The sequence below is a fragment of the Oryctolagus cuniculus genome, chromosome X (assembly GCF_051225735.1).
Source record: "Oryctolagus cuniculus isolate XC-2025 breed Fujian yellow rabbit chromosome X, ASM5122573v1, whole genome shotgun sequence".
Lineage (NCBI taxonomy): Eukaryota > Metazoa > Chordata > Mammalia > Lagomorpha > Leporidae > Oryctolagus > Oryctolagus cuniculus.
Window position 1 is genome coordinate 71,653,838 of NC_142888.1, and position 25,207 is coordinate 71,679,044.

Consider the following 25,207-nt stretch of genomic DNA (forward strand, 5'->3'; position numbering starts at 1 on the left):
AAGGGAATACAGAAAAGCGATACTCATCCATTCCTGGGAATATGGTTTAGAAAAGGCTTCTTTAGGAGAGAAAATGCCTGACTGTTAAAAAAGACAAACAGGAGGGGCCAGCGATGTGACAGCATCCCATATGGGCACTTCTGATCCAGCTCTCTGCTATGGCCTGGGAAAGCAGTGGAAGATGGCCCAAGTCCTTGGGCCCCTGCACCCACGTGGGAGACCGGGAAGAAGCTCCTGGCTCTTGTTTTTGGATTGGCCCAGCCCTGGCCATTGCAGCTATTTGGGGGGTGAACCAGCAGATGAAAGCTCTCTCTCTCTCTCTGTCTCTGCCCCCACCCCCATAACCCTGCCTTTCAAATAAAATAAATAAACCTTTTTTAATAATACATTGTTTACATGCTTATGGTGTTTGGTATTTCCTGAAATGTCAACCATGACATTCAGGCCCAGTATACTTTTTCTGCATATGCCTTTGGTATAATTTTTATAAATATTCAAAGGCTGTGTCTTCTATTTGCAGGTGATAGGAAAACCAGAACCTTGGACAAACCATCCCTACCCCCGTGGCCTTCATTTTCCTGAGAGATTGGACAAATAATCTGTTTTCTCTCTTTCTTTAAAAGCTAAAGACTGTGTGACTCTCATTTCTTGGCTTGTCATTAGTACTTCTTCATGACTGGGATCAGAACTCTTGTAAAAATCCCAGTGAGCTGCTTTCCCTTTCCACCATATGAGGAGACAGTCAGTTGTCTAATGCAGGATATCAGCCATCACCAGACAGTGAATTTGCTAGCGCCTTAATTTTGGACTTCCCAGCCTGCAGAACTACAAGAAAGAAATTTCTACTATGTGTAAGCCACCAAGTTTATGGTATTTTGTTATTTTAGCCTGAAGAAACTAAGACAAAGGTGATCCAGTTCACTATACAAAAGCTAGGAAACTGAGTAAATTATCCAAGAAGTCCAATGAGAAAATGAAAGAGCTAAGATTCAAACACAAGTTTGTATAACTCCAAAGTTCAGACTCCTTCTACAAATGATTAGGCTAGATGACCTCCAATTTCCTTGAAAAGCTAAAATTCTATGCTTGTTATTTTGAGTGATGTGTGACTTATAAATAAAACCACCTGTAAAACATGAAATACTTGTAGTGTTTCAAATTTTAGTTCTGTTTGGTCCTCAACCCCCAAATGTCACATCTTCTCCCATGTTAGCTTAAATTAAAAATAATTTAGAAAAAAATCCCATTTGTTAAAAGATTTATTTTTATTTATTTGAAAGACAGAGTTACAGAGAGGTACAGACAGAGAGAGGTCTTCCATCCGCTGGTTCATTCCCCAAATTGCCACAATGGCCGGAGCTGAGCTGATCCGAAGTCAGGAGCCAGAAGCTTCTGCCAGTCTCCCATGTTGGTACAGGGGCCCAAGGATTTGGGCCATCTTCTAATGCTTTCCCAGGCCATAGCAAGAGCTGAATTGGAAAAGGGACAGCAGGGATGCCAGCCCTTCAGGCCAAGGCTTTAACCTACTGCGCCCATATGGGATGCCAGGGCTTTAACCTGCTGCGCCACAGTGCCAGCCCAAATAAAGCCTATTTCTTTAAGTTTATATCTGGCATATCTTAAATAAGACATAATTTTGAGCTAATCAGGACATTCTAATATTTCCCTAATTTTTAAAGGAATGTGGGGAAAGTCCTTGGCTTACTGAAATTCCTTTTCATTCCCCAGAAACCAATTTACACATCATCACAATAAATTCAAGTTAGGATGGTACTTAGTCCCTGTGGGAGGTTTAAAGCCCATTTTCTTACATTTTCATGTAACAACTGAACATAAAGGTAATCAGAGGTATTTCGGAACTTCAAAGGATTCTTATTTTACATATGTGGAGACTGAATGAAAAAAAGTGAAGTGATTCATCAATTAGTGTGATTTCTAAAATATTTTATCTATCACCCATAATGTATTTTCGAATCAAAAACTATTCATGATACATAACAGGAGCCCCACTTATAAAACATATCACCTCAATATAAATTCCACTATTCTTTGTTGAAAAACATAATGTAGACTAGCATTCTAATTTTGATGCTTCAATATGTGATAGTGATGGGCATTTGTCTTAGCAGATAGGCCTTCACATGGGACACCTGAATCCTTTTTAACAATAACAGAGTTTAAGTCATAGTTCTGCTCCTGATTCCAGCTTCCTGCTAACGTGAACCCTAGGAAACTGCAGGTGATGGCTAAAATAGTTGTGACCCTACCACTCAAGTGGGAGACTTGACTGACTTCCCAGCTCCCAGATTTGGTGTGGCCCAGCTCCAACTGATGTGAACATTTGGAGAGCCAATCAGTAGGTGGGAAGCTTCACCACACCACCACTCCCATCAATCTCTCTAAATTTTTATCTTAGATTTGGCCTTTCTTTTGTCCTTGGAATAGCATTCAAATGAAATCTAAGCTTCTTTGAATAGTTGATTCTATATCTCCATGGATAGATGATTATTACCCACTAATTCATAATCATCAAAATGTCTATATTACTCTAATATAGCGTTGGTAAGAAAACATCAATTTGAAAAATAAAATGTTCAATGCACTATCATTTGCAATAGCAAGTTAGGAAACTGTGTCATGCATTTTGCCTGGCAGTTAAGATGCTGTTGTCCCATATCTGAGTGCCTGACTTCAATACCTAGGCTCCAGCTCTTGACTCATTTCCCACTAATACAGAACCAGGGAGGCATAGGAGATGACTCAAGTAATTGTTTCTTGCCACTCACATGAGAAATCTAGATTGAATTCTCAGCTCCCCCAGCAGGTAAACTAGCAGATCTGGGAGGTCTATGTCTCTCTCCCCTGCCCCTTTCCCTATCAAATAATTAAATAACTTTTTAAAAGTTAGAAAATAAAAAAAGTCTCTAATAGAAATAAAAAGATTAGATAGACTCTATACACTGACAGGGAACAATACTTGTATCTAAGATATACTTGCTAAGAAAAAAAAAAACACCCTTGGGGCCAGCATTGTGGCATAGTGGGTTAAGTTACTGCTGCCTGCAGGATGCCAGTTCAAATCCTGACTGCTCCACTTCCTATCCAGCTCACTGCTAATGCACCTGAGAAAGCAGTAGAAGATGGCCCAGGTATTTGGACCCCTGGCACCCACCATGTGGGAGACTTGGATGGAGTTTCATGCTCCTGGCTTTGGCCTGGCCCAGCCGTGGCTGTTGTGGCCATTTGGGGAGTGAACCAGTGGATGGAAGATTTTTCTCTCTCTCCCCCTCTCTTTCTATAATCTGCCTTTCAAATAAGTAAATCTTAAAAAAAAAAAGGCAGTATATGTACAGTACAATTCCACTTTCATAAAAAAAAAGGGTTATACACACAAATCAAGTAGATACATATTCATATATACTTACAGTTTCACATTAATAACCTTTCTACAAAGACATATACATAAGAAAGGATTTTCTTTTTTAAAAAAGATGTATTTACTTATTTGAAAAGCAGAGTTACAGAGAGGCAGAGGCAGAGAGCAAGAGAGAGAGAAGTCTTCCATCTGCTGGTTCACTCTCCAAATGGCTGCAACACCCAAAGCTGGGCTGATCCGAAGTCAGGAGCCAGAGCTTCCTCTAGGTCTCCCATGTGGGTAGCAAGGGCCCAAGGACTTTGGCCATCTTCTACTGCTTTCCCAGGCCATAGCAAAGAGTTGGATCAGAAGTAGAGCAGCCAGGACCCAAATCAGCACCCATATGGATGCCGGTATTGAAGGCGGTGGCTTTACCCGCTATGCCACAGCACAGGCCCAGAATACTGATTTTCTTTAGGAGAGGGATTTTAATCTATGCATGTGTTACTTTTGCAATAATAAAAACACTAGTTGGGGCCGGCACTGTGGCAGAGCGGGTTAAGCCTCCACCTGCAGTGCCGGCATCCCATATGGTGCCAGTTCAAGACCCGGCTGCTCCACTTCCGATCCAGTTCTCTGCTATGGCCGGGGAGGGCAGTAGAAGATGGCCAAGTCCTTGGGCTCCTGCACCCATGTGGGAGACCAAGAGGAAGCTTCTGGCTCCTGGCTTCAGACTAGTGCAGCTCCGGCCGTTGTGGCCAGCTGGTGAGTGAACCAGCAGATGAAAGACCTCTCTCTCTCTCTGTGTGCCTCTCCTTCTCTCTCTGTGTAACATTGACTTTCAAATAAATAAATAAATCTTTAAAAAATAAAAATAAAGGCCGGCGCCACAGCTCAATAGGCTAATCCTCCGCCTGCGGCGCCAGCACACCGGGTTCTAGTCCCGGTCGGGGCGCCAGATTCTGTCCCGGTTGCCCCTCTTCCAGGCCAGCTCTCTGCTGTGGCCAGGGAGTGCAGTGGAGGATGGCCCAAGTACTTGGGCCCTGTATCCCATGGGAGACCAGGATATGCACCTGGCTCCTGCCTTCGAATCAGTGTGGTGCGCCAGCCACGGCGGCCATTGGAGGGTGACCCAATGGCAAAGGAAGACCTTTCTCTCTGTTTCTCTCTCTCTCACTGTCCACTCTGCCTGTCAAAATAAATAAATAAATAAATAAATAAATAAATAAAAATAAAAACACTAGTTAACTTGAGGGGAACAAGGAGTGCATTTATTGATCGACTGGAAAAATTTAGTAGTTGTTAGCATTGAGGTGGTCATTTTTTTTAAAGGCTATATTAAGAGAATGGACTGCAGCTCTTATCTGAGTAGAGGAGATAAGCACTCAAAAAGTTAGCATTGTAAATTTCAAGGACAAAGTAATTTTTTAATAAGGCATTAACCTCTGGAGTCATTCAGTACTTATATTTAATTAAATTCGTTTTTACATTTCTACTTTGAAAAGGTCAAATAATCCCAGAGAAAGATCTTCACATTATCTGCTTATTTCATTTTCCCTTTGAACAGACCACTGGGGTGATTTAATTAAACTTCAGGTTAATCCCTTTAAAGTCTACAGTCTTAACACTGGCAAGACAAGCAAGAATATTACAGTCATGTATGGTACAATTTAAGACACATTTCCCAAAACTTATATTTTGGTATTTGTATTTAAATGCTAAACCTGCAGGTTGGGCGCTATGGAGTAGTAGGTGAAGCCTCTGCCTGTGGTTCTGGCAATCCATATGGGTACTAGTTCAAGTCCCAGTTGCTCCCATTCCCATTCAACTCTCTGCTATGGCCTGGGAAAGCTGTAGAAGATGGTCCAAGTGCTTGGGCCCCTGCACCTACATGGGAGACCCAGAAGAAGCTCCTGGCTCCTGACTTCAGGTCGACCCAGCTCCAGCCATTGTGGCCACTTGGGTTGTGAACCAGCAGATGGAAGACTTTTCTCTCTGTCTCTCCCTCTCTTTGTAATTTTACCTCTCAAGTAAATAAATAAAATCTTTTTAAAAAATTCTAAAGCTGCAAAAAGAAAAATATTCTATTTATTCCAAAATTAGAGACTTTTAAACTATTTATTCTCCCTGAATTCTGTTAATGAAAGCTTTAATCTGTTCCCACTGTTGCACTTTTCAATAAAGCACTTAATTTAATATCACAATTATGTTATTTCAGTCTAAACATTCTGACCTAGAGGAATGAGCTCATTGACTTAGATAAAATACTGTTCTAAAATCTGGCTTCTTTATTTTAAAAAATTATTTGAAAGGCAGGATTACAGAGAAAGAGAGGGAGGGAGGGGAGAGATGGAGAGAGAATCTTCCACCCACTGATTCACTCTCCAAATGGCCACATATGCCAGAACTAGGCCAGGTTGAAGCCAGGAGCCTAGAACTTCATCCAAGTCTCAGACATCGGTGGCATGGGCCCAAACACTTGAGCCATCCCTCCACTGCTTTCCCAGGAACATTAGCAGGAAGCTGGATCAGAAGTGGAGCAGCCAGGACCTGAACCAGTGCTCATAGGGGATACCAGCCTCACAGGTGGTGGTTTACCCCACTGAGCCGCAATGCCAGGACCCTTAAATCTGGTTTCTGAATGGACTTAATTATAATCTCAGACATTATGATCCAGAAATCTTAAACCTTAAAACTCCTTGAAAGATGATCAATATTTATGTGTTACTACACTGAGGTACATTCTGACTATAAGTTATATAGGGAGAAGTTCAATTTTCTATATGGTGCCTACAAAGAGGAGAATCTACATTCTGTAGCCTCTGACAATTTGAGACTTCTTTAAGAAAAAGAACAGAAAATGAAAAATAACAAAATTGTGTACAAAAATAAACATTGTAGAGACTGGCATTGTAGCATAGCTGGTTAAGCCACTGTCTGCAACGCTGGCATCCCACAGAGTCCTGGCTGCTCCACTTCTGATCTAGGTCCCTGCTCATATGCCTGGGAAAGCAGCAGAAGATGGCCCAAGTCCTTGGGCCCCTGCACCCACATGGGAGACTCAAAAGAAGGTCTGGGCTCCTGGGTTTGGCCTGACCCAGCCCTAGGTGTTGGGGCCATTTGGGAGGTGAATCAGCAGATGGAAGATTTCTTTCTCTCTCTCTCTCTTTCTGTAACTGTGCCTTTCAAATAAATGAAAATAAATCTTTTTTAAAAAGATAACAAATACCATAAAAATCCTTTACAATCACATTTTAATTAATGTCTAATAATACTTTCCTTTCTTACCTTTTTCGTTGTATTATTTTTTGGTGCTTCCTTTGACAATGGTTTCGCAAAATGATTTTCCTTTTTTTTTAAGATTTTATTTATTTATTTGAGAAGTAGAGTTACAGACAGTGAGAGGGAGAGACAGAGAGAAAGGTCTTTCTTCCGTTGGTTCACTCCCCAAATGGCTGCAATGGCCAGAGCTGCACCGATTGGAAGCCAGGAGCCAAGCGCCTCTTCCTGGTCTCCCATGTGCATGCAGGGGCCCAAGGACTTGGGCCATCCTCCACCGCTTTCCCAGGCCATAGCAGAGAGCTGGATCGGAAGAAGAGCAGCTGGGACATGAACCGGCACCCATATGGGATGCCGGTGCTGCAGGCAGAGGATTAACCTACTGCACCATGGCACCAGCCCCACAAAATTATTTTCTATCAGTGAATAGAATCTAATCAAGATATGTTTGATTAATAACACTTCAAAAACTTTTTCAATATCACAACTGGTCATTGGCACATTTTTCAGAGCTTTTGTCAAATTTTGGGAACCTATCAAGTTTCTTTCATATATGAGATTTCAGATTTCAGGACACTTCAAGCTTACTTGTGCACTGACAAATCTTGACATCGTCTTTTAACTGATAGCACTCATTTATCAGCTTTACACTGGACCCTACACTTACATGTCATAACACCGAGTGGGCACCATGGATAGCAGGGCTATTATTGGAAGCTGTTTTTGTACCAAATCCCGAGCAATTTCACTATACACAGAAGTGACTAAGAACCACACATAATCAAGTAAACTAAACATATCCCCCATTTGATCTCCCTTTCTTTAGATCCTGAAAATGTTCATGGCCACTTCAATACCACACAACACAAGGGGAACTCTCACAGAAGGAGAGTTAAAGTGGAAATGGACAATGGTCTTAAAGGACTGTGGCTGAAATATTTTACTTTTGCACACTGTATGAAAACAGATGACCATGAGAACACATTGATTGCTAAGACGCCTAACAGGGTCTCAGAAGGTGGTCAACTCAAATGAGAGGTTCTGAAACCTAAGCTTCATTAACTTCATATTAAATCTGTCTCTGGGGGCCAGCGCTATGTGTAGCAGGTAAAGCCACCACCTTCAGCACCGGCATCCCATATGGGCGCCGGTTCGAGGCCCAGCTGCTCCACTTCCAATCCAGCTCTCTGCTAAGGCCTGGGAAAGCAGTAGAAGATGGCCCAAGTCCTTGGGCCCCCGCACCCGTGTGGGAGACCTGGAAGAAGCCCTGGCTCTTGGCTTCAGATCAGCATAGATGCAGCCATTGCGGCCAACTGGGGAGTGAACCATCCGATGGAAGACTCTCTCTCTCTCTCTCTCTCTCTCTGCGTAACTCTGACTTTCAAATAAACAAATAAATCTTTTAAAAAATCTGTTTCTGGGCCTAAAATATATAATATTTAGTAAAATATTTTTAAAGGAAGGAAACATGAAGAAAGGTTACTAACAGCCTATACCATAAAGGATTTTGGGTGAAGGAGGAAAAACAGAGCAGGAACAGGTAGAGAAAGCATTTCCTTTTATTTTTTCAATCAAATTATGAACATGCCCTGGGAAGAATAGTATTGAGTATCTGTCATTGGGATTTGTATAAATAACTGATGATAACACAAAGTGCTTTCACATCACATCTCTGCTATTCTTTCTTTAAAATTTAATTAAAAGTCAATTGCATTTGTCTGACCTTAAACAGACCTTATTAAGCAGTAGTGAATTCTGGGAAGATGCAGTGGAAATAGCAGTCTTACATGAGTGTGGTACAAATAGGCTGTTTTAGGAAATATGAATGTACTTGCAAATATCAAAGCAGAATCTAGTCCTATAGTTATACATGGCTATATTGGAAGAAACAAGGATTCACATAAATTAGTTTTCTAGAGAGTTAAGGGTTTTGGAAAATGAATTAATTGTCAGTGTGCACTAAATACCTAAGTCAATCAAAGAAAAATTATATGAACTAGTTTCTAGATAGTTGAAATAGCTTTACTGCAATTAGCACAGACACGACTATATAATTAGTAAGGTTCAGCTCTTAGCAACAGCCCCACCTTGATCAAGTGGAAGAAATTAGCTACACTACAACAGTGCTGAGAACTGTGAAGAGTGACAAGGGAAAGGGTTGGGGGTGTGCAAGAAAAAGGCTTGGAGATGGCAAGTGGTGTGAAGATATACTAGGAAATTCCAATCCACTAGTCAGGGACCTCCACTGTAGCAGAATACAACAAACAGAAATCAAAATCAATGGATGAGAATGTCATGCAAATAAATAGAAGGGATTCTCCTGGAGGGTGAGTATAGAACATACCCTGTACTAATCTCCTCACTGTTGTGCATGTTTAAAATTTTTCATTGAAAGGTACATATTCTGGCCGGCGCCGTGGCTCACTTGGCTAATCCTCCGCCTGTGGCACCGGCATCCTGGGTTCTAGTCCCAGTTGGGGCCCGGGTACTAGTCTCGGTTGCTCCTCTTCCAGTCCAGCTCTCTGCTGTGGCCCGGGAGGGCAGTGGAGGATGGCCCAAGTGCTTGGGCCCCTGCACTCGCATGGGAGACCGGGAGGAAGCATTCGGCTCCTGGCTTCAGATTGGCATGGCACCGGCCGTGGCAGCCATTAGAATGAACCAACGGAAAAAGGAAGACCTTTCTCTCTGTCTCTCTCCCACTGTCTATAACTCTCTCTCTCACTGTCTAACTGTGTCTGGCAAAAAAAAAAAAAGTACATGTTCTTTGACCAAGTGGAGCTTATCTTGGGAATGCATGGTTGGTTCAGCATTTGAAAATCAATGAATGTAATCCATCATATTCACACACTAAGGAAGAAAACTAAATGATCATCTCTAGATGCAGGAAAAATACTCAACAAAATTCAGCATCCATTCCTGACTTTAAAAAGAATCTCTCAGCAAAGTAGGCATAGAAAGGGACTTCCCTAACCTGATAGAAAGCATTTACAATGCTAATGGTAAATGACTGAATGCTTTCTCCCTAACATCAGAAACAAGACAAGGGTGTCCATTCTCTCCAACCCTATTCAAAATTGTAATAGAGGTTCTAGACAGCAATGAAAAGAAATGAAAGACGGCTGGCGCCGTGGCTCAACAGGCTAATCCTCCACCTTGCGGCGCCGGCACACTTCCTGGTCGGGGCACCGGATTCTGTCCCGGTTGCCCCTCTTCCAGGCCAGCTCTCTGCTGTGGAGTGCAATGGAGGATGGCCCAAGTACTTGGGCCCTGCACCCCATGGGAGACCAGGAGAAGCACCTGGCTCCTGCCTTTGGATCAGCGTGGTGCACCGGCCGCAGCGCGCCGGCCGCAGCAGCCATTGGAGGGTGAACCAATGGCAAAGGAAGACCTTTCTCTCTGTCTCTCTCTCTCACTGTCCACTCTGCCTGTCAAAAAAAAAAAAAGAAATGAAAGACATACATACCTGAAAAGAAGAAGTAAAACTGCTTTGATACCCTTATGACATAATTACCTATGTAGAAAATCCCAAGGAGTCTATAGAAAGCCTAATAGACTTAGTAAGACAGTTTAGCAAGGTTGCAGGATACAAAGTCAACATACAAAAATCACTGTATTTCCTTATGCCCATAATGAACAATTGAAATTGAAATGAAATTAAAATCTAAAAAGACCATTTATGAAGACCAAGTGTCTGCTAATTACAATAGATAGAATTAAAAAGGAGAGAATGATCCAACATGGGAAGCAGGCCACACAGCAGACTCATAGAATGACAAACTCCCTAAACAGCACTCTGGCCTCAGAATCAGCCCTTATGGTATCTGGACCTGGCTAAAAAGCCTATGAGAGCATTTAAGGCATGGAAAGCCAAGACACTGTGGCAAAAAACGACCTACATGAAGGATCTCTGTGAGATCCAGTGGAAAGAAGGGGCCATCAAAGAAGGAGGTACCTCTCCTCTGAAGGGAGGACAGAACTTCCACTTTGATTATGGCCTTGTCTAAATAAGGTCAGAGTTTGTGGCAATAAAGAAATAATAAAATGCTTCCATAGAGCAATACAAGTAGTACTTAAGATAATGCCAACTAATAATAGTACTACTGTGTCCACTGAAAGCAATAAGAGCACCATAGCTACTCAACTCTGTTGTGGTAGTAAAAAAAGCTGTCACAATATAATTAATGGGTATGACTGTATTCCAATAAAATTTTACTTACAGATGCAGCAATTTGAATGTCAAATAATTTCATGTGTTCATAAATATTCTTCTTTTAGGGGCTGGCATTGTGATGCAGTGGGTTAAGCCACCACCTACAACACTGGCATCCCACATGGGTGCCTGTTCCACTGCCAATCTAGCTCCCTGCTAATGTGCATGGGAAAGCAACACAAGATGGCCCAAGTGTTTGGGCCACTGCCCTGCTACTACATGGGAGACCTGGATGGAGCTCCAGGCTCCTGGCTTCTTCTGCCTAGCCATTATGGTCATTTGGGGAGTAAACCAGCAAATGAAAGATCAGCCGGCGCCGCGGCTCACTAGGCTAATCCTCCACCTAGCGGCGCCGGCACACCGGGTTCTAGTCCCGGTCGGGGCGCTGGATTCTGTCCCGGTTGCCCCTCTTCCAGGCCAGCTCTCTGCTGTGGCCAGGGAGTGCAGTGGAGGATGGCCCAGGTGCTTGGGCCCTGCACCCCATGGGAGACCAGGAAAAGCACCTGGCTCCTGGCTCCTGCCATCGGATCAGCGCGGTGCGCCGGCCGCAGCGCGCCGGCCGCGGCGGCCATTGGAGGGTGAACCAACGGCAAAGGAAGACCTTTCTCTCTCTCTCTCTCTCTCACTGTCCACTCTGCCTGTCAAAAAAAAAAAGAAAGATCAAACTCTCTCTCTCTCTCCCTCCTTCTCTCTCTCTTTCCCTCTCCCAAATTAATAAACCTTATTATTTTTTAATTATTTATTTTATTTATTTTAAAGACAGAGTTACAGAGAGAGGTAGAGACAGAGAAAGATAGGTCTTCCATCCGCTGGTTCACTCCCCAGATGGCTGCAACAGCCAAAGCTGAGCTGATTCAAAGCCAGGAGCCAGGAGCTTCTTCCGGGTCTCCCACGTGGGTGTAGGGGCCCAAGAACTTGGGCCATCTTCTATTGCTTTCCCAGGCCATAGCAGAGAGCTGGATTGGAAGTGGAGTAGCCCTTATGGGATGCTGGCGCTGCAGGCCAGGGCTTTAACCCACTGCACCACAGCGCCGGCCCTGTAAATTTTTTTAAAAATATTATTCTTTTGTTTTTTTAATCATGTAAAAATGCAAAAACCAATCTTAGCTTAACAGTCATATGAACACAGGTGGGAACCTGAAATTGGCCAGCAGACTATCATTTTCCAATGCCCGCCAACACACACAATGATTCTAGGTTTTTTTTTTTTTTTTTTGAGAGGCAGAGAAATGGACACAGATACACAGACACATAGACACACACACACACACACATACACACACACAGAGCTCCCATCTGCTGGTTCACTCCCCAAATGCCTACAAAAGCCAAGGCTGGCCCAGGCCAAAGCCAGGAGCTAAGAACTCAATCTAGGTCTTCTATGTGGGTGACAGGGACCCAAGTACTTAAACCATTATCTGCTGCCTCTCAGGGTCATATTAGCAAGAAGATGGAATTGAGAACACAGCCAAGACTCAAACTTAGGCACTCCAACATGGGATGCTGGCATCCCAAGCAGCATCTTTACTACTGTTCCAATGCCTGCTCCCACCTGAAGATTCTTATGACAACCACAGGTACCGCATGCAGTCACCAGAAGAATCTTTTATAATGCATCTTCAACCACCGTACACTGAGAATGTTGCTGATGGTCAAGGAATGTTAAATAATAATGTATTCTTCCTTGGGCATATCATACAAGGTATATCAGTAATTTTCTAGATATTTTCACTACAAATTTTTAATTGCAAACATAATCATCACCATGCTATAGAAGCATAAGAAAATCCTCTAACCCATTCTCTGAGAACATGTTTAGTTCAGTATTGAGATTAATAGTGATAAAAAGTACAAACAATCATTTGTATACTTACAAGATATGTCTATAAACATACAACCACAATAATGTCAAGATTCCATGTTCAGATGTTTTTAAATTGAATTTTTTTTTCTTTTTTAAAGAAAAAAAATGACAAAGAAAATGTATTTAGCTTCCAATAGAGGTACCATAATCTTTTTTGCCAAGTGTGTCAGTGTGTTTGCTCCTATCCTGGTGTTAGAAGTAATTTCCTAGCAGAATTTTAGTCAACAACATTTGACTTCATTAATTTCCAAAGGGTAACTCACTTTAATGTGATGTACACCATTCACTTTTTCAATCTGCTGCTCAATGGTCCGAACACAGGAATTGCATGTCATCCCCTCCACAGAGATGGTAATAGAATGCACATTCATGTTTGAATCCATTTTAATTTCTTCTTTACATTCCTGTTAGGAACAATAAACTCATTTAATTCCAGCCATGGAAATCTTTCCTCATTTTTCCTCCACCTCCTCCATAGTCAGCACTCTTTTCTACTTGCTTAGGAAAATTTTTCTTCAACTTTGATTAGGTAAAGGAAAATTGTTTCTATGTCTTTGTTAACTAAAACCAAATTTGCAATACTTGAATAATACGGGGAGCCTTCACAGAGTGAATTTCCAATTACTAAATATTTTCCCATACATAATCTCATTTAATATTGGAAATATGCACAATGAAGAACTAATCAAAAATACCAAAAATCCTTACAGTAACCAGGACAGTTCCACCTAAGCTGCCATGCCTGCCCCTCCCCTCAAATTCACCTCTCTTATGTCCTCTCATACCACTCACCAGCCCCTCTTGTGCGTCATACTGACCTCCCGGCCGTTCTTCATGCCAGGATGACTTCTACCTTACACCCTTTAATGTAGCTAGTTACTTGGTCTGGGACTTTCTGCTTGATGTCTGCTTGGCTACCTTCCTCATCTCCTTCAAGTTTCTGGTCAAATCTAACCTTCTTAATGCAACCTATTTAAAATTGCCACCTACATCCCTTCCATACACATATACTGATTCCCCTTACCTCTGCTTTATTTTTTTTAATAGGACTTAACTACCTTCTAACACACTTCATAATTTGTCTATCACTTAAACTTATCATCAGTCTTCCTGTGGTAGTTTAAAAATGTTTACAGATTATTTGTTATTCTTTCCATCAAGAGGTGGAATTTAACTCCTTTTCCGTGAGTATGGCCTGGACTTAGTGACTTGGTACTAGCAAATAGACCATGCTGGAGGTGACAACATGTGACTTTCAAGACCAAGTCATAAAGGAAATGACGGGGGTGGAGGGTGTCTCATTGCAGGTTCCTCCTTGTCCTCTCTCATGAATCACTCAGTCTGAGAGAAGTGAACCAGCAGATGGAATGTATGAAACTACACAAGCAGCCTTACGGAAAGGTTAATGTGGGGAGGAACTGAGGCCTCCTGTCAACGACTAGCAAAACCCTGATATCGCCCACCGGTATGCAGGTGAGAAAGCCATCAGCGAAACCTGTAGATGACTGTAGCCCCAGCCAACGTACTGAGCACAACTTCATGAGAGACCTTGAGCCAGAACCACCCAGCTAAGCCTCTCCCAATCCCGGACCCACAGAAACTATGAGCTTTAAGTCACTCAAGGTTGGGGTAATTTGTTATAGAGAAATAATTAACTAATGCACTTCCCACTATAATGAAAACCATGAAATCAAGCCTGTTTTTACGCTGATATTAACTTGAGCCACATGAAATCACTATGGTTGCATGTCAAATATAATTGAATATTGGCAATTTCATTTAGATCAGCCTAATATTTTCCCATGGAAACAGTGGTCTCCTAATGAGGGAAACTGAGTGATTAGGATAAAGGTAGAAGAAAGAAGATTCAGTGTATAACCTTTTACACATTTTATTTTAAATGGCATAAAAATGATTAGCTTATTATCTTAATTTTGCTAAGCTCAGAAAAGCCTTTAACAGAAACTGCTGCTGAACCATGCCCTATGCTATTAACAAAGCAAATGATTAATGGACTCTTCCAACTTTTCCAACTTGTTTCTGTGGAGCCTTGAACAATCAGGCCACCCAGTCTATGGAATTCTGTTACAGTAGCTTGAATTAAAATATATAATATGTATATATATATATAAATTGATATATATATAATTGAGATGTAATTCCTATGTTCTTTAAGAGGGAGAATAAAGAAGATAGAGAGGGAGAAGGAGATGGAAAAGAGGGAAAGAAAGACAGACAGAGGTAGAGAGAGACAGAGAGACAGAGCTCTACTGCATTCACTGATTTCACACCCCAAATGTCCTCAAGGGCCAGGACTAGGCCGGGCCAAAGCCAGGAGCTAGGAACTCAATCCAGGTCTCCTACATGAATGGCAAGAACCCAGGTACTTGAGTCATCACCACTGCCTCTGAGAGCCTGCATTAGCAGGAAGCCAGAATCAGAAACCACAGCCAGATATTAAACCCAAGTACTCCAATATGGGATGCAGATGTCATAACCAGCATCTTAATCACTAGTTGCTGTTTCCACATTTTGTTTACTATGAATAATACACTATAAACATTAATGTACAAACTTTTGTGCTTTCATTTCCCTTGGACAATTCATAAGAGTGGACTCTACTAGGTCATATAACTCTATACTGAATTGAGAAACTGCCAAAATGTTTTCCAAAGTAGCTGCACCATTTTACATTCCCCTCAGCGATGTATGAGTCTTCCAATTTCTCCACTTTCTCACCAACACGTGTTGTCATCTGAATTTTTGATTCTAGCCATCCTTGTAGGTATAATGGTATTTCATTGTGGTTTTGATTAATGTTTCCCTGATAACTAATGATGTCAAAAATCTTTTCATGTGCTTCCTGTGTATTTATACATTTTTTAAGAAATGTTTATTCAATTCCTTTACTTACTTTTAGTAGAGTTATTTGAATTTTTGTTGAGTTGTAGGAATTTTTATGTATCCTATATATTAATATCTTATCAGATACATGAGTTTTCAAATATTTTCTCCTATGGGCAGTTGCCTCTCAACTCCTTTGATAGTGTCTTTTGGTGCACAAAAGTTTTCATTCTGATGAAGTACAATTTATCTATTTTTTCTCTTGTTACTTCTATTCACTTTTATATTATAAAAATCTCAGAAAAGCTGAAACAGAAATTCATCCCTAGGCTCATTTCTTTTAGTCTTAAATTCAAAGAATGCTAATGCTGGAAAAATTGTAGTTTATAATGTGTCATGATCTGAAATAGAGTCACAATTCCTAGTCTATTTACAAGAGTACTTCAAAAAATTCATGGAAAATGGGATTAAAATATGAGTTTATTTTGGTGCAATAAATTTTTGGAATTTATGCATAGCTTTTTCATAATATACATTTTCATGAACTTTTTCAAATCATTTCTTTATGATGAGAATACTCTAAATTCTTCTACCTTTTGTGAAATATACAATATATAATCATCTTTGGTCATCATATGATGCAAAAAACAAACTCAGAGCTGGCAGTGCCAGCATCCCATATAGGTACCAGTTGGAGTCCCGGCTGCTCCACTTCTGATTCAGCACCCTACTAATGTGCCTTGGAAAGCAGCGGAGGTTGGCCCAAGTTCTTGGGCCCCTGCACCTACATGGGAGACCCAGAAGAAGCTCCTGGCTTCAGATTAGCTCAGCTCTGGTCATTGCTGCCATTTAGGGAGTGAACCAGTGGACTAAGACCTCTCTCTCTCCCCCTCCCCCCACCCCCACCCCTCTCTCTATACCTTTTTCAAGTAAAGTAAGTCTTTAAAAGGAAAAAAAAAAAAAGAACAAACTCTGTTGACAGGGGACTGATGGTTGGAGTTATACCTCCTGATTATAACATACAGTCTCTTACTACAAGAGAACAAAAGCCCAGATAGGGGAGGAAAGGCAGGTAATAATGAGCAAAGGATGAAGACTGGATGAAAGGAATAGGACAGGTCTCAGTGGAGAGTCTAAGGTAGGGTACTTAAGGTAAACATGAAGGAATTTGGGGGCTGGGAAGAGGATCACTGGGAAGCAGTACAAGAATCTGAAAAGGGAAGCAGAATGTCTAAAACAAATAGATCCTATCACAATTTTGCCTAAGGGCACTGCTGTATCTTAAAAAAGAGGCCCTTCTTCATTCCTCTGTGCCACAGAGCTGCCAGACTCCAGCACTCAGACTTAGTACTCTATCATTCTGATAGCTTAGCTGTCAAATGGGCGTTTAAAGGCTGAAATAGGAACATTACAAAATCGACCAAACTGTCTATGAGAAAACGTCAAGTTCAAACAATAGGATTGAAAACAAACTGGGAATACAAAACAAGCAGCAGATTAAAGTTAGTTCACCTGGTTAGTTAGGAATACAAAAATGAAAGTCATCCCACAGTGTGAGGAGTTGGTTCCAGAGATACCCCACATACACATGCAGACATATACCAAAGATCTGTAGATGCTCAAATCCCTTATATAAAATGGCATAGTGTTTGCATACAACCTATGCACATTCTCCTGTATGCTTCAAATCATCTCTAATTCTAGAAGTATTAGTACTGAAATAACCAATGCAATGTAAATGCCTTGTAAATAGCTGTTATACTGCATTGTTTAAGGAGTAAAGACCGAAAAATGAATCCTGTACATGGCCAGTACAGACACAACTTTCATATGCTTAACAACATTTTCTTTTTCAGATTTATTTATTTTATTAAAGATCACAGTTACACACAGAGAGAGAAGGAGAGGGAGGAGGGAGGGAGAGAGACAGAGTCTTCTATCCACTGGTTCAATCCCCAGATGGCCGCAACGGCCAGAGCTGTGCCAATCCAAAGCCAGAAGCCAGGAGCTTCTTCCAGGTCTCCCACGTGGGTGCAGTGGCCCAAGGCCTTGTGCCATCTTCTCTGCTTTCCCAGGCCATAGCAGAGAGCTGGATCGGAAGTGGAGCAGCCAGGTCTCGAACCGGCCCCATATGGGATGCCGGCACTGAAGCCAGCGGCTTTACCCGCTACGCCACAGCGTCGGCCCCTTAACAACATTTTCAATCCACAGTTGGATGAATCCATGATAGAGAACCCAAGGATACGGAGGGCCAAGTATACAGATTTACTATGGTATGGGCCCAAGATCAGAATGCTGGCTTACTGAGGAACTGAGAGAGACCAATTAAGCAAAGAGGCACTTTAAAGCAAGTGGATAATTCACCTGGGAAGTATATTAATTCACCTGGGAAGTACATACTTGAGAGGTCAGAATGCCTCAGCACAAATAAAACCGACATAAACACAGCCACTTTTCCTACTACAACCTAATTGAAGCATGTGAAATCAACCAGGAATACCTGTACTCCCATATTTCCTTCTGCTTTCAGAATTTACCTGCATTGTTTTTCAAAACTCTACATAAATTGGAGCTGACACAAAACATCAGAGGAATGCCAAGTTACTCACTATTCAATTACATATATAATATTCTTCAGAAAATTGTGAAAATTGAATTAAAATATACAAAATATTTTAAAACTTTGGGTGAAAATTTTTAAATCCATTTATAATTTTTTCATAATATATATTTCCACAAGATTTTTTGAAGATCCCTGTGTCACATATTTTTTTTGACAGGCAGAGTGGACAGTGAGAGAGAGAGACAGAGAGAAAGGTCTTCCTTCTGCCGTTGGTTCACCCTCCAATGGCCGCTGCAGCTGGCGCGCTGCAGCCGGCGCACCGCGCTGATCCGAAGGCAGGAGCCAGGTGCTTCTCCTGGTCTCCCATGGGGTGCAGGGCCCAAGCACTTGGGCCATCCTCCACTGCCTTCCCGGACCACAGCAGAGAGCTGGCCTGGAAGAGGGGCAACTGGGACAGAATCTGGCGCCCCGATCAGGACTAGAACCCGGTGTACCGGGGCCACTAGGTGGAGGATTAGCCTATTGAGCCACGGCGCCGGCCTGTGTCACATTTTTTACTCAAATTATGCAGTTTCTGTTTCTAAACCAGAGGTGATGATCTAGGCATAATATTGTTATTCCTCTTAGAAAATTATATTACCAATGGTGATTACCATCTGTGTTCAGGGAGTGTCTCAAAATACTTTAATAAGTAGAAGCTCATTCCCTCAGTGTTATTGGATGCTCTTGCTCTTAGAGTTGCCATTACTAATAGCTACATGCCAGATTCCTCCCTTTGATACTGTAATTTCTCAGAAGCCTATATTTTTCCCATAGCATATGAAATTGTTTATGTTCTTACTCTAAGTCATTTTGCCAAATACAATGGGAGGTTATGAATGATGCTAATTTTGTACCTATTTTTAGGAAATTTAAAAGATGGACATAACATATATTACAAAATAAATTACAGCTGTGTATATGAAGGCAATTCAAAAAGTTCATGGAAAATTGAATTAAAGGATAAGTTTAGTGGTAGGAGTTTGATGCAGCGTTTAAGATGCCATGTGGGACACCCACATATCACATCAGAGTGCTTGGGTTCAAATCCTGGTTCTATTCCAATTCCATCATCCTGCTTATACACACTCTGGGAGGCAGCAGGTGTTGGCTCAAATATTTGGGTCCCTGCCACCCATGTGGGAGAACCAGATGGAGATCCAGGCTCCAGGCTTCAGCCTGGCCCAGCCCTGGCTGTTCTGGGCATTTGGGGAGTGAACCAGTGGATGGAATAGCTCGCTCTCTCTCGCTCTCTCTCTCTCTAATAAAATGAAAATTTTTAAAATATTTTAAATGTTTCCTTCAGGGTGAAAAATTTTTGAAATCCATACCTCCTCATTTTTAGCTTCTTACAAGAGCTAAACATTAGATGCATAGCTTATGTCACAGGGTTCCCCCTACACTCTGTAGGCCTAAACTATTTCATTGCAATATTTTCAAAGGAAAAAGATTCACCCCAATTTAAGGGAAATAAAGAAGAAAAATACATAGAGAGTGTACAAAAATTAAGAGAAAAGTCACCAAAATAAAAATAATTCAATAAGAGAGATCAATGGTACACTCGAACATTTAAATATCCCAAGTCATTCATTTCTATTATTTCAGGGCTATAAAAACACACTGTCAGGGTGGGCATTTGGTGTGGCAGTTAGTACGCCACTTGGGACACCTGCATCCCATATCAGACTGCCTGGGTTTGAGTCCTGGCTCTGCTTCCAATTCCAGCTTCCTGCTAACCTATACCCGGAGAGGCAGCAGGTAATGAGTTCAAGTAGTTGGTGCCTGCCACGCACGTGGGAGACCCAGAATGAGTCCCCAGCTTCCAGCTTCTGCCTGGTCCAATTCAACTGTTGCAGGCACTGGGGGAGTGAACCAGCGAGTGGGAGATCCCTCTTACTCTGTCCCTACCTCTTTCTCTGTCTCTCTGCTTTTCAAATAGATATGTTTTTAAAAAAAATTTTAGGAGGGGCTGGCACTGTGGCATAGTGGGTGAAGCCACCACCTGCAGTGCTGGCATCCCATATGAGTGCCAGTTCAAGTCCCGGCTGCTCCACTTCCAATCCAGCTCTCTGCTGTGGCCTGGAAAAGCAGTGGAAGATGGCCCAAGTCCTTGGGCCCCTGCACCCACATGGAGGACCTGGAAGAAGCTCCTGGCTCCTAGCTTCGGATCGGCGCAGCTCAGGCCATTGCAGCTATCTAGAGAGTGAACCAGCGGATGGAAGATCTCTCTCTCTCTGCCTCTCCTTCTCTTTCTGTGTAACTCTGATTTCAAATAAGTAATAAAATAAATCTTTAAAAAAATTTAAATAGACCTATTTTCTTAAATAAACTGATGTTTTCTAGTTCTACAAACAACATTGGACTAGCTGCCTTTAGGCTATCTATATAATATTTCCACATCAACTTAATTTTTCCTACCTCTTTCTTTTCACTTAAAATCACTACTACCTTTAAAATAAAAAGGGAAAGAATTAGGTTATGTTATTTTACATAACACATCCCTTTCTTTTGATGTGTAAGCTTTTAAAATGAAAATTAATCATTACTCAGCCTGTTTTCAAAATATGAGTATCTAATTTCTTTCATCAAATAACTGTTATTATATAAATAAGGGACTTAAGATTCAATATGAAACAGCTATAGTAGGCAGGTGCCTGTTTTAAAACACAATCATTCTTTTTGATTATCCCTAAAAGGTCAAAAAAGGACGGAACATTCAGATTAAGAAAACTGCATTTTACTGGCCATTTTTATACTCCTGAGCTAGCCACAGCATCTCTACAAATAAGTTATTCTATAATAACAATACAGACACAGAATCTGATGATTGCTATAGCATTGCATAATTGGCAAAACTTTCATATAAATGAATCTCACAACAATCATCCTATATAAATAGGGTAGTAGCCTGCTTTTAGAATCAAGGAAACTAAAACTCAGATTTAGCCAGGCTCATATATTAATTCAGTCCGGGGCTGAGACCAGCCTCAAAAAGATGAATGTAACAGGACAATGTTTGCAAATGGTATAAAGTAAAACCGACCAAAAATGAGGGTAATGTGGAAAGAAAGCTTGGAAAACACTGACACCTTGTAATGAGCACGGGGGCACTGGTTCCCAGGAATGCGATAAGCATTCCTCAAGTCTCTGCACTTTCCACCGGGGTGGAGCAACTGCTGCCGTGTTAATAATACACTAGAGAGAGAAACCATGCTTTTAGCGTGTGTGTGAAACTTTTCTTGCCTCAGACAAGGCAGCTATCATTCTCTCAGCAAGAAAAGGGGAAGTAGCATTCAGCTATTTGACATTACAAATGACTCAACTGTTTTTCAGCCATATTAATGAATTCAAAATCGTCAGTGGTAAACTAATCTATTTTAGAAGCTAAGAAGGTGCCAGCGCTGTGGCATAGTGAGTGAAGTTGCAGCCTGCAGCACTGGCATACCATATGGGTGCCGGTTTGAGTCCCAGCTGCTCCACTTCTGATCCAGCTCCCTGCTAATGTGCCTGAGAAAGCAGTGGAAGATGGTCCAAGTCCTTGTACCTCTGCACCCACATAAGAGACCCAGAAGAAGCTCCTGTCTCCTGGCTTTGGATTGGCCCAGCTCTGGCTGTTGTGTCCATTTGGGGAGTGAACCAGCAAATGGAAGACTTCTCTCCCTGCCTCTGCCTTTCTGTAACTCTGCCTTTCAAATAAATTCATAAATATTTTAAAAAATGTTAGTTCCAAGACAATATAGTAACTGAGGATACAAAGACATTAAATGCTTATATAAACTAAAAACAACTGTCAATATTTAACCATTTGCAAAAGGTTGAAAAGCCACTTACTTTATATTTGATATAACTGATTAAGAAGTAAATTACAAAAACAACAAAAGTTTGGTGAGGCTGAAAATGACAACTTTATTTGACCAAATATTTCAAGCATGTCATTAAGTTTATAAAAGTCATCACTAAAACATAATGATGCTAATATCCCTATCACACATTAAAATGTCTTTAAAAGATTTAGCTATTAAAAAATCTTGTACTAAGGAAACAATCTGTTTTTTTTTTTTTTAAATGGGCCAAGGACCTGTTACAGCCAGTTCACAAAAAAGATGCAAAGATAATGAATAGGCCGGCACCGTGGCTCACTAGGTTAATCCTCTGCCTGCGGCGCCTGCACCCCGGGTTCTAGTTCCGGTTGGGGTGCCAGATTCTGTCCCGGTTGCTCCTCTTCCAGTCCAGCTCTCTGCTGTGGCCAGGGAGGGCAGTGGAGGATGGCCCAAGAGCTTGGGCCCTGTACCTGCATGGGAGACCAGGAGGAAGCACCTGGCTCCTGGCTTCGGATCGGCGCAGCGCACCGGCCGTAGCAGCCATTAGGGGAGTGAACCAATGGAAGGAAGACCTTTCTCTCTGTCTCTCCCTCTCTCACTGTCTAACTCTGCCAAACAAAAAAACAAGACAAAGATAATGAATAAACTTATGAAAAGATACCCCAGACCATGTGTCATTAGGGAAATGCAAATTAAACAACGACATACCACTACATATCTGCTGGAATGGACAAAATCCAGAGCAATGACAAAATCAAAAGATGCAGACAATAGGCAGAAATATAAATGCATGGTGTTTCTTTTGAAATAATGAAAACATTCTGGAATTAGATAGTGGTGATGTTTGCACAAGTTTGTGAATATACTAAAAATCAATGAATATGAGGCTGGTGTTTGGTATAGCAGTTAAAATGCCACTTGGGATGCCTGCATCACATACTATAGTATCTAGGTTTGAGTTCTTTTTCTTTTTTTAAGATTTATCCATTTTATTTGAAAATCAGAATTACACAGAGAGAGGAGAAGCAGAGAGAGAGAGAGAGAGGTCCTCCATCCGATGGTTCACTCCCCAAGTGGCTGCAATGGCAGGATCTGCACCAATCCAAAGCCAAGAGCCAGAAGCCTCTTCCAGGTCTCCCACGTGGGTGCAGGGGCCCAAGGACTTGGACCATCTTCCACTACATTAAGTAGTTAGCTCCCTGCCACCTATACAGGAAAGCTAGATTGAATTCCCACCTCCCAGGTTAGCCCAACCTGGCTATTGCAGGCATTTGAGGAGTGAACCAGCAGATAAAGGTGTTTTCTCTATCTGTCCATCTCTGTATGTCTCTCTGCCTCTCAAATAAATAAATATTTTTTTAAAAAAAGGAAATAAGCAATAGGACCCAGATCCCCATTCTTAGGGCCAAAGTGTGTGTATTTGGTGGGGCAGGGAGCAGGGAGGGTAACAGATATTCCCTTTCCCTGACCCTTGAAGGTGAGATGCCACTAAGTGATTCCAGACTCAGCTTATCAGATGCTTCTGTCCAGGATTTTGAATCCTGAGGCAGTGACAAAAATACACAGGCACAGATCAGAAGAATGTATGGCACAGGTGGCAGCAGAGTCAAGATGTCAGTAGAGTTATCCAAATGTCCTAACAAAGCCAATGCCTGTGAAGAGGTCCTCACAGACTACTCCTGGGGCATGGACTTGGCCTGTGTTAGCCTCATCAGGTTCCTACTCATTTTCCAAGCCTGGTTGACCATTCTTCCTGTTGATGCTACAAGCAATCTAGTAGCCTACCAATAAATTCCTTTTGTGGTTAAATGAATCAGAACTGCTTTATGCTGTCTGCAAGCAAGAATCCAGCCTAATGTATATTTATAATAAATACCATGTGGTCATCAACAACAGTGAAGTAGATCTCTATTTTCAACAGGAAAAACGTTCAGGACACATTAAGCGGGAAAAGGCAAATTCACTCTGCAAAAGTTATCTTAAACAACTTCCAATGGGTGCACTAATGGTCTCTTTTCTATCACTAAAGCATTCTAGTGGCCACAGAACGTTTATTACTTGTGGCTTATACTCAGAAAGCACTCCTTGTTCCTACTAGAATTGTTGACATACCAAGATGCAGCTGTGTTTGCTCCCAAGCTTTTTATGCCTAATGACTTCTCATAATCATGTGATTTAATTAAATGTTACGTAAACTGATGGGATAATAACACAAAAGACGGCTGCTTTTTCCATGAAAACAAAGGTGAATGCTTTAGAAACATTCAATAAAAGTAAGTAGTAAAGTTACGGTTCAAATAGCTGTACATGAAACAACTTTAAGAGATTGGGATGGGAGTGTAATCCTAAAATTATAAAATAATTCTGGCCTCTTAAGTTCTTTATTCTAATTAAATGAAACCAGAAATTGGAAATCAAGAATGAAGCAATATGGATGTAGTTTATGCAATAAAAAGGCGGGGGACGGTTCTGTGGCATAGTGGGTAAAGCCACACCTGCAGTGCCAGCATCCCATATGGGCACCAGTTCAAGTCCTGGCTGCTCCACTTCTGGTCCAGCTCTCTGCTATGGCCTGGGAAAGCCATAGAAGATGGCCCAAGTCTTTGGGACCCTGCATCTACAATAGCTCCGGATCGGCGCAGCTCTGGCCATTACGGCCAATTGGGGAGTGAACCAGCAGATGGAAGACCTCTCTCTCTCTCTGCCTCTCCTTCTCTCTCTGTGTAACTCTGACTTTCAAATAAATAAATAAATCTTTAAAAAAAAAAAGAATGAATGAACATATATTTTTGGTTTCTAACCAAAAACTAGGACACACATACATAATTTTTATGATTCCATGCTTCAACTAACCAACCACTGGATGGTTAAGAAAACTTCTACCATGCTTCCATTTCCTAGGAGGGAAGACTCTATACCTCAGAACAAAAAGGACAAAAATACTTGAATTCCATTTTGTTCTTTTTCTTATCATTGAATTTCTCCCCCGCATTTGCCCTAAAAAGCCATAAACTGAGGGGCTGTTGTTGCAGCACATTAGGTTAAGCTGCCATCTGCAACACAGGGGTCCCGTATGAGTACTAGTCTGAGCCCTGGGTGCCTTGCCTGTGACTCAGCTCCCTGCTAACGCACGTGGGAAAGCAGCAGCAGATGACCCAAGTGTTTGGGCTCCTGTCACCCATGTGGGAGATCTGGATGGAGCTCCAGGCTCCTGGCTTCGGCCTGGCCCAGC

The 25,207-nt window shown here is 41.7% G+C and overlaps 1 protein-coding gene across 2 annotated transcripts in view; it reads right to left on the reverse strand.

Moving 5' to 3' along the window:
* Positions 1–25,207, reverse strand: part of ATP7A (ATPase copper transporting alpha) — a 119,264-nt gene that overhangs the window by 51,166 nt on the left and 42,891 nt on the right. The window contains exon 2 of one of the 2 annotated variants that reach the window (XM_002720131.6): positions 12,972–13,112. The exons of the other annotated variant lie outside the window; for it this stretch is intronic. Coding sequence (XP_002720177.3) covers positions 12,972–13,091 — 120 coding nt within the window. The 5' untranslated portion in view covers positions 13,092–13,112. The remainder of the gene's footprint in view (positions 1–12,971; positions 13,113–25,207) is intronic. 2 annotated transcript variants of the gene reach the window in all.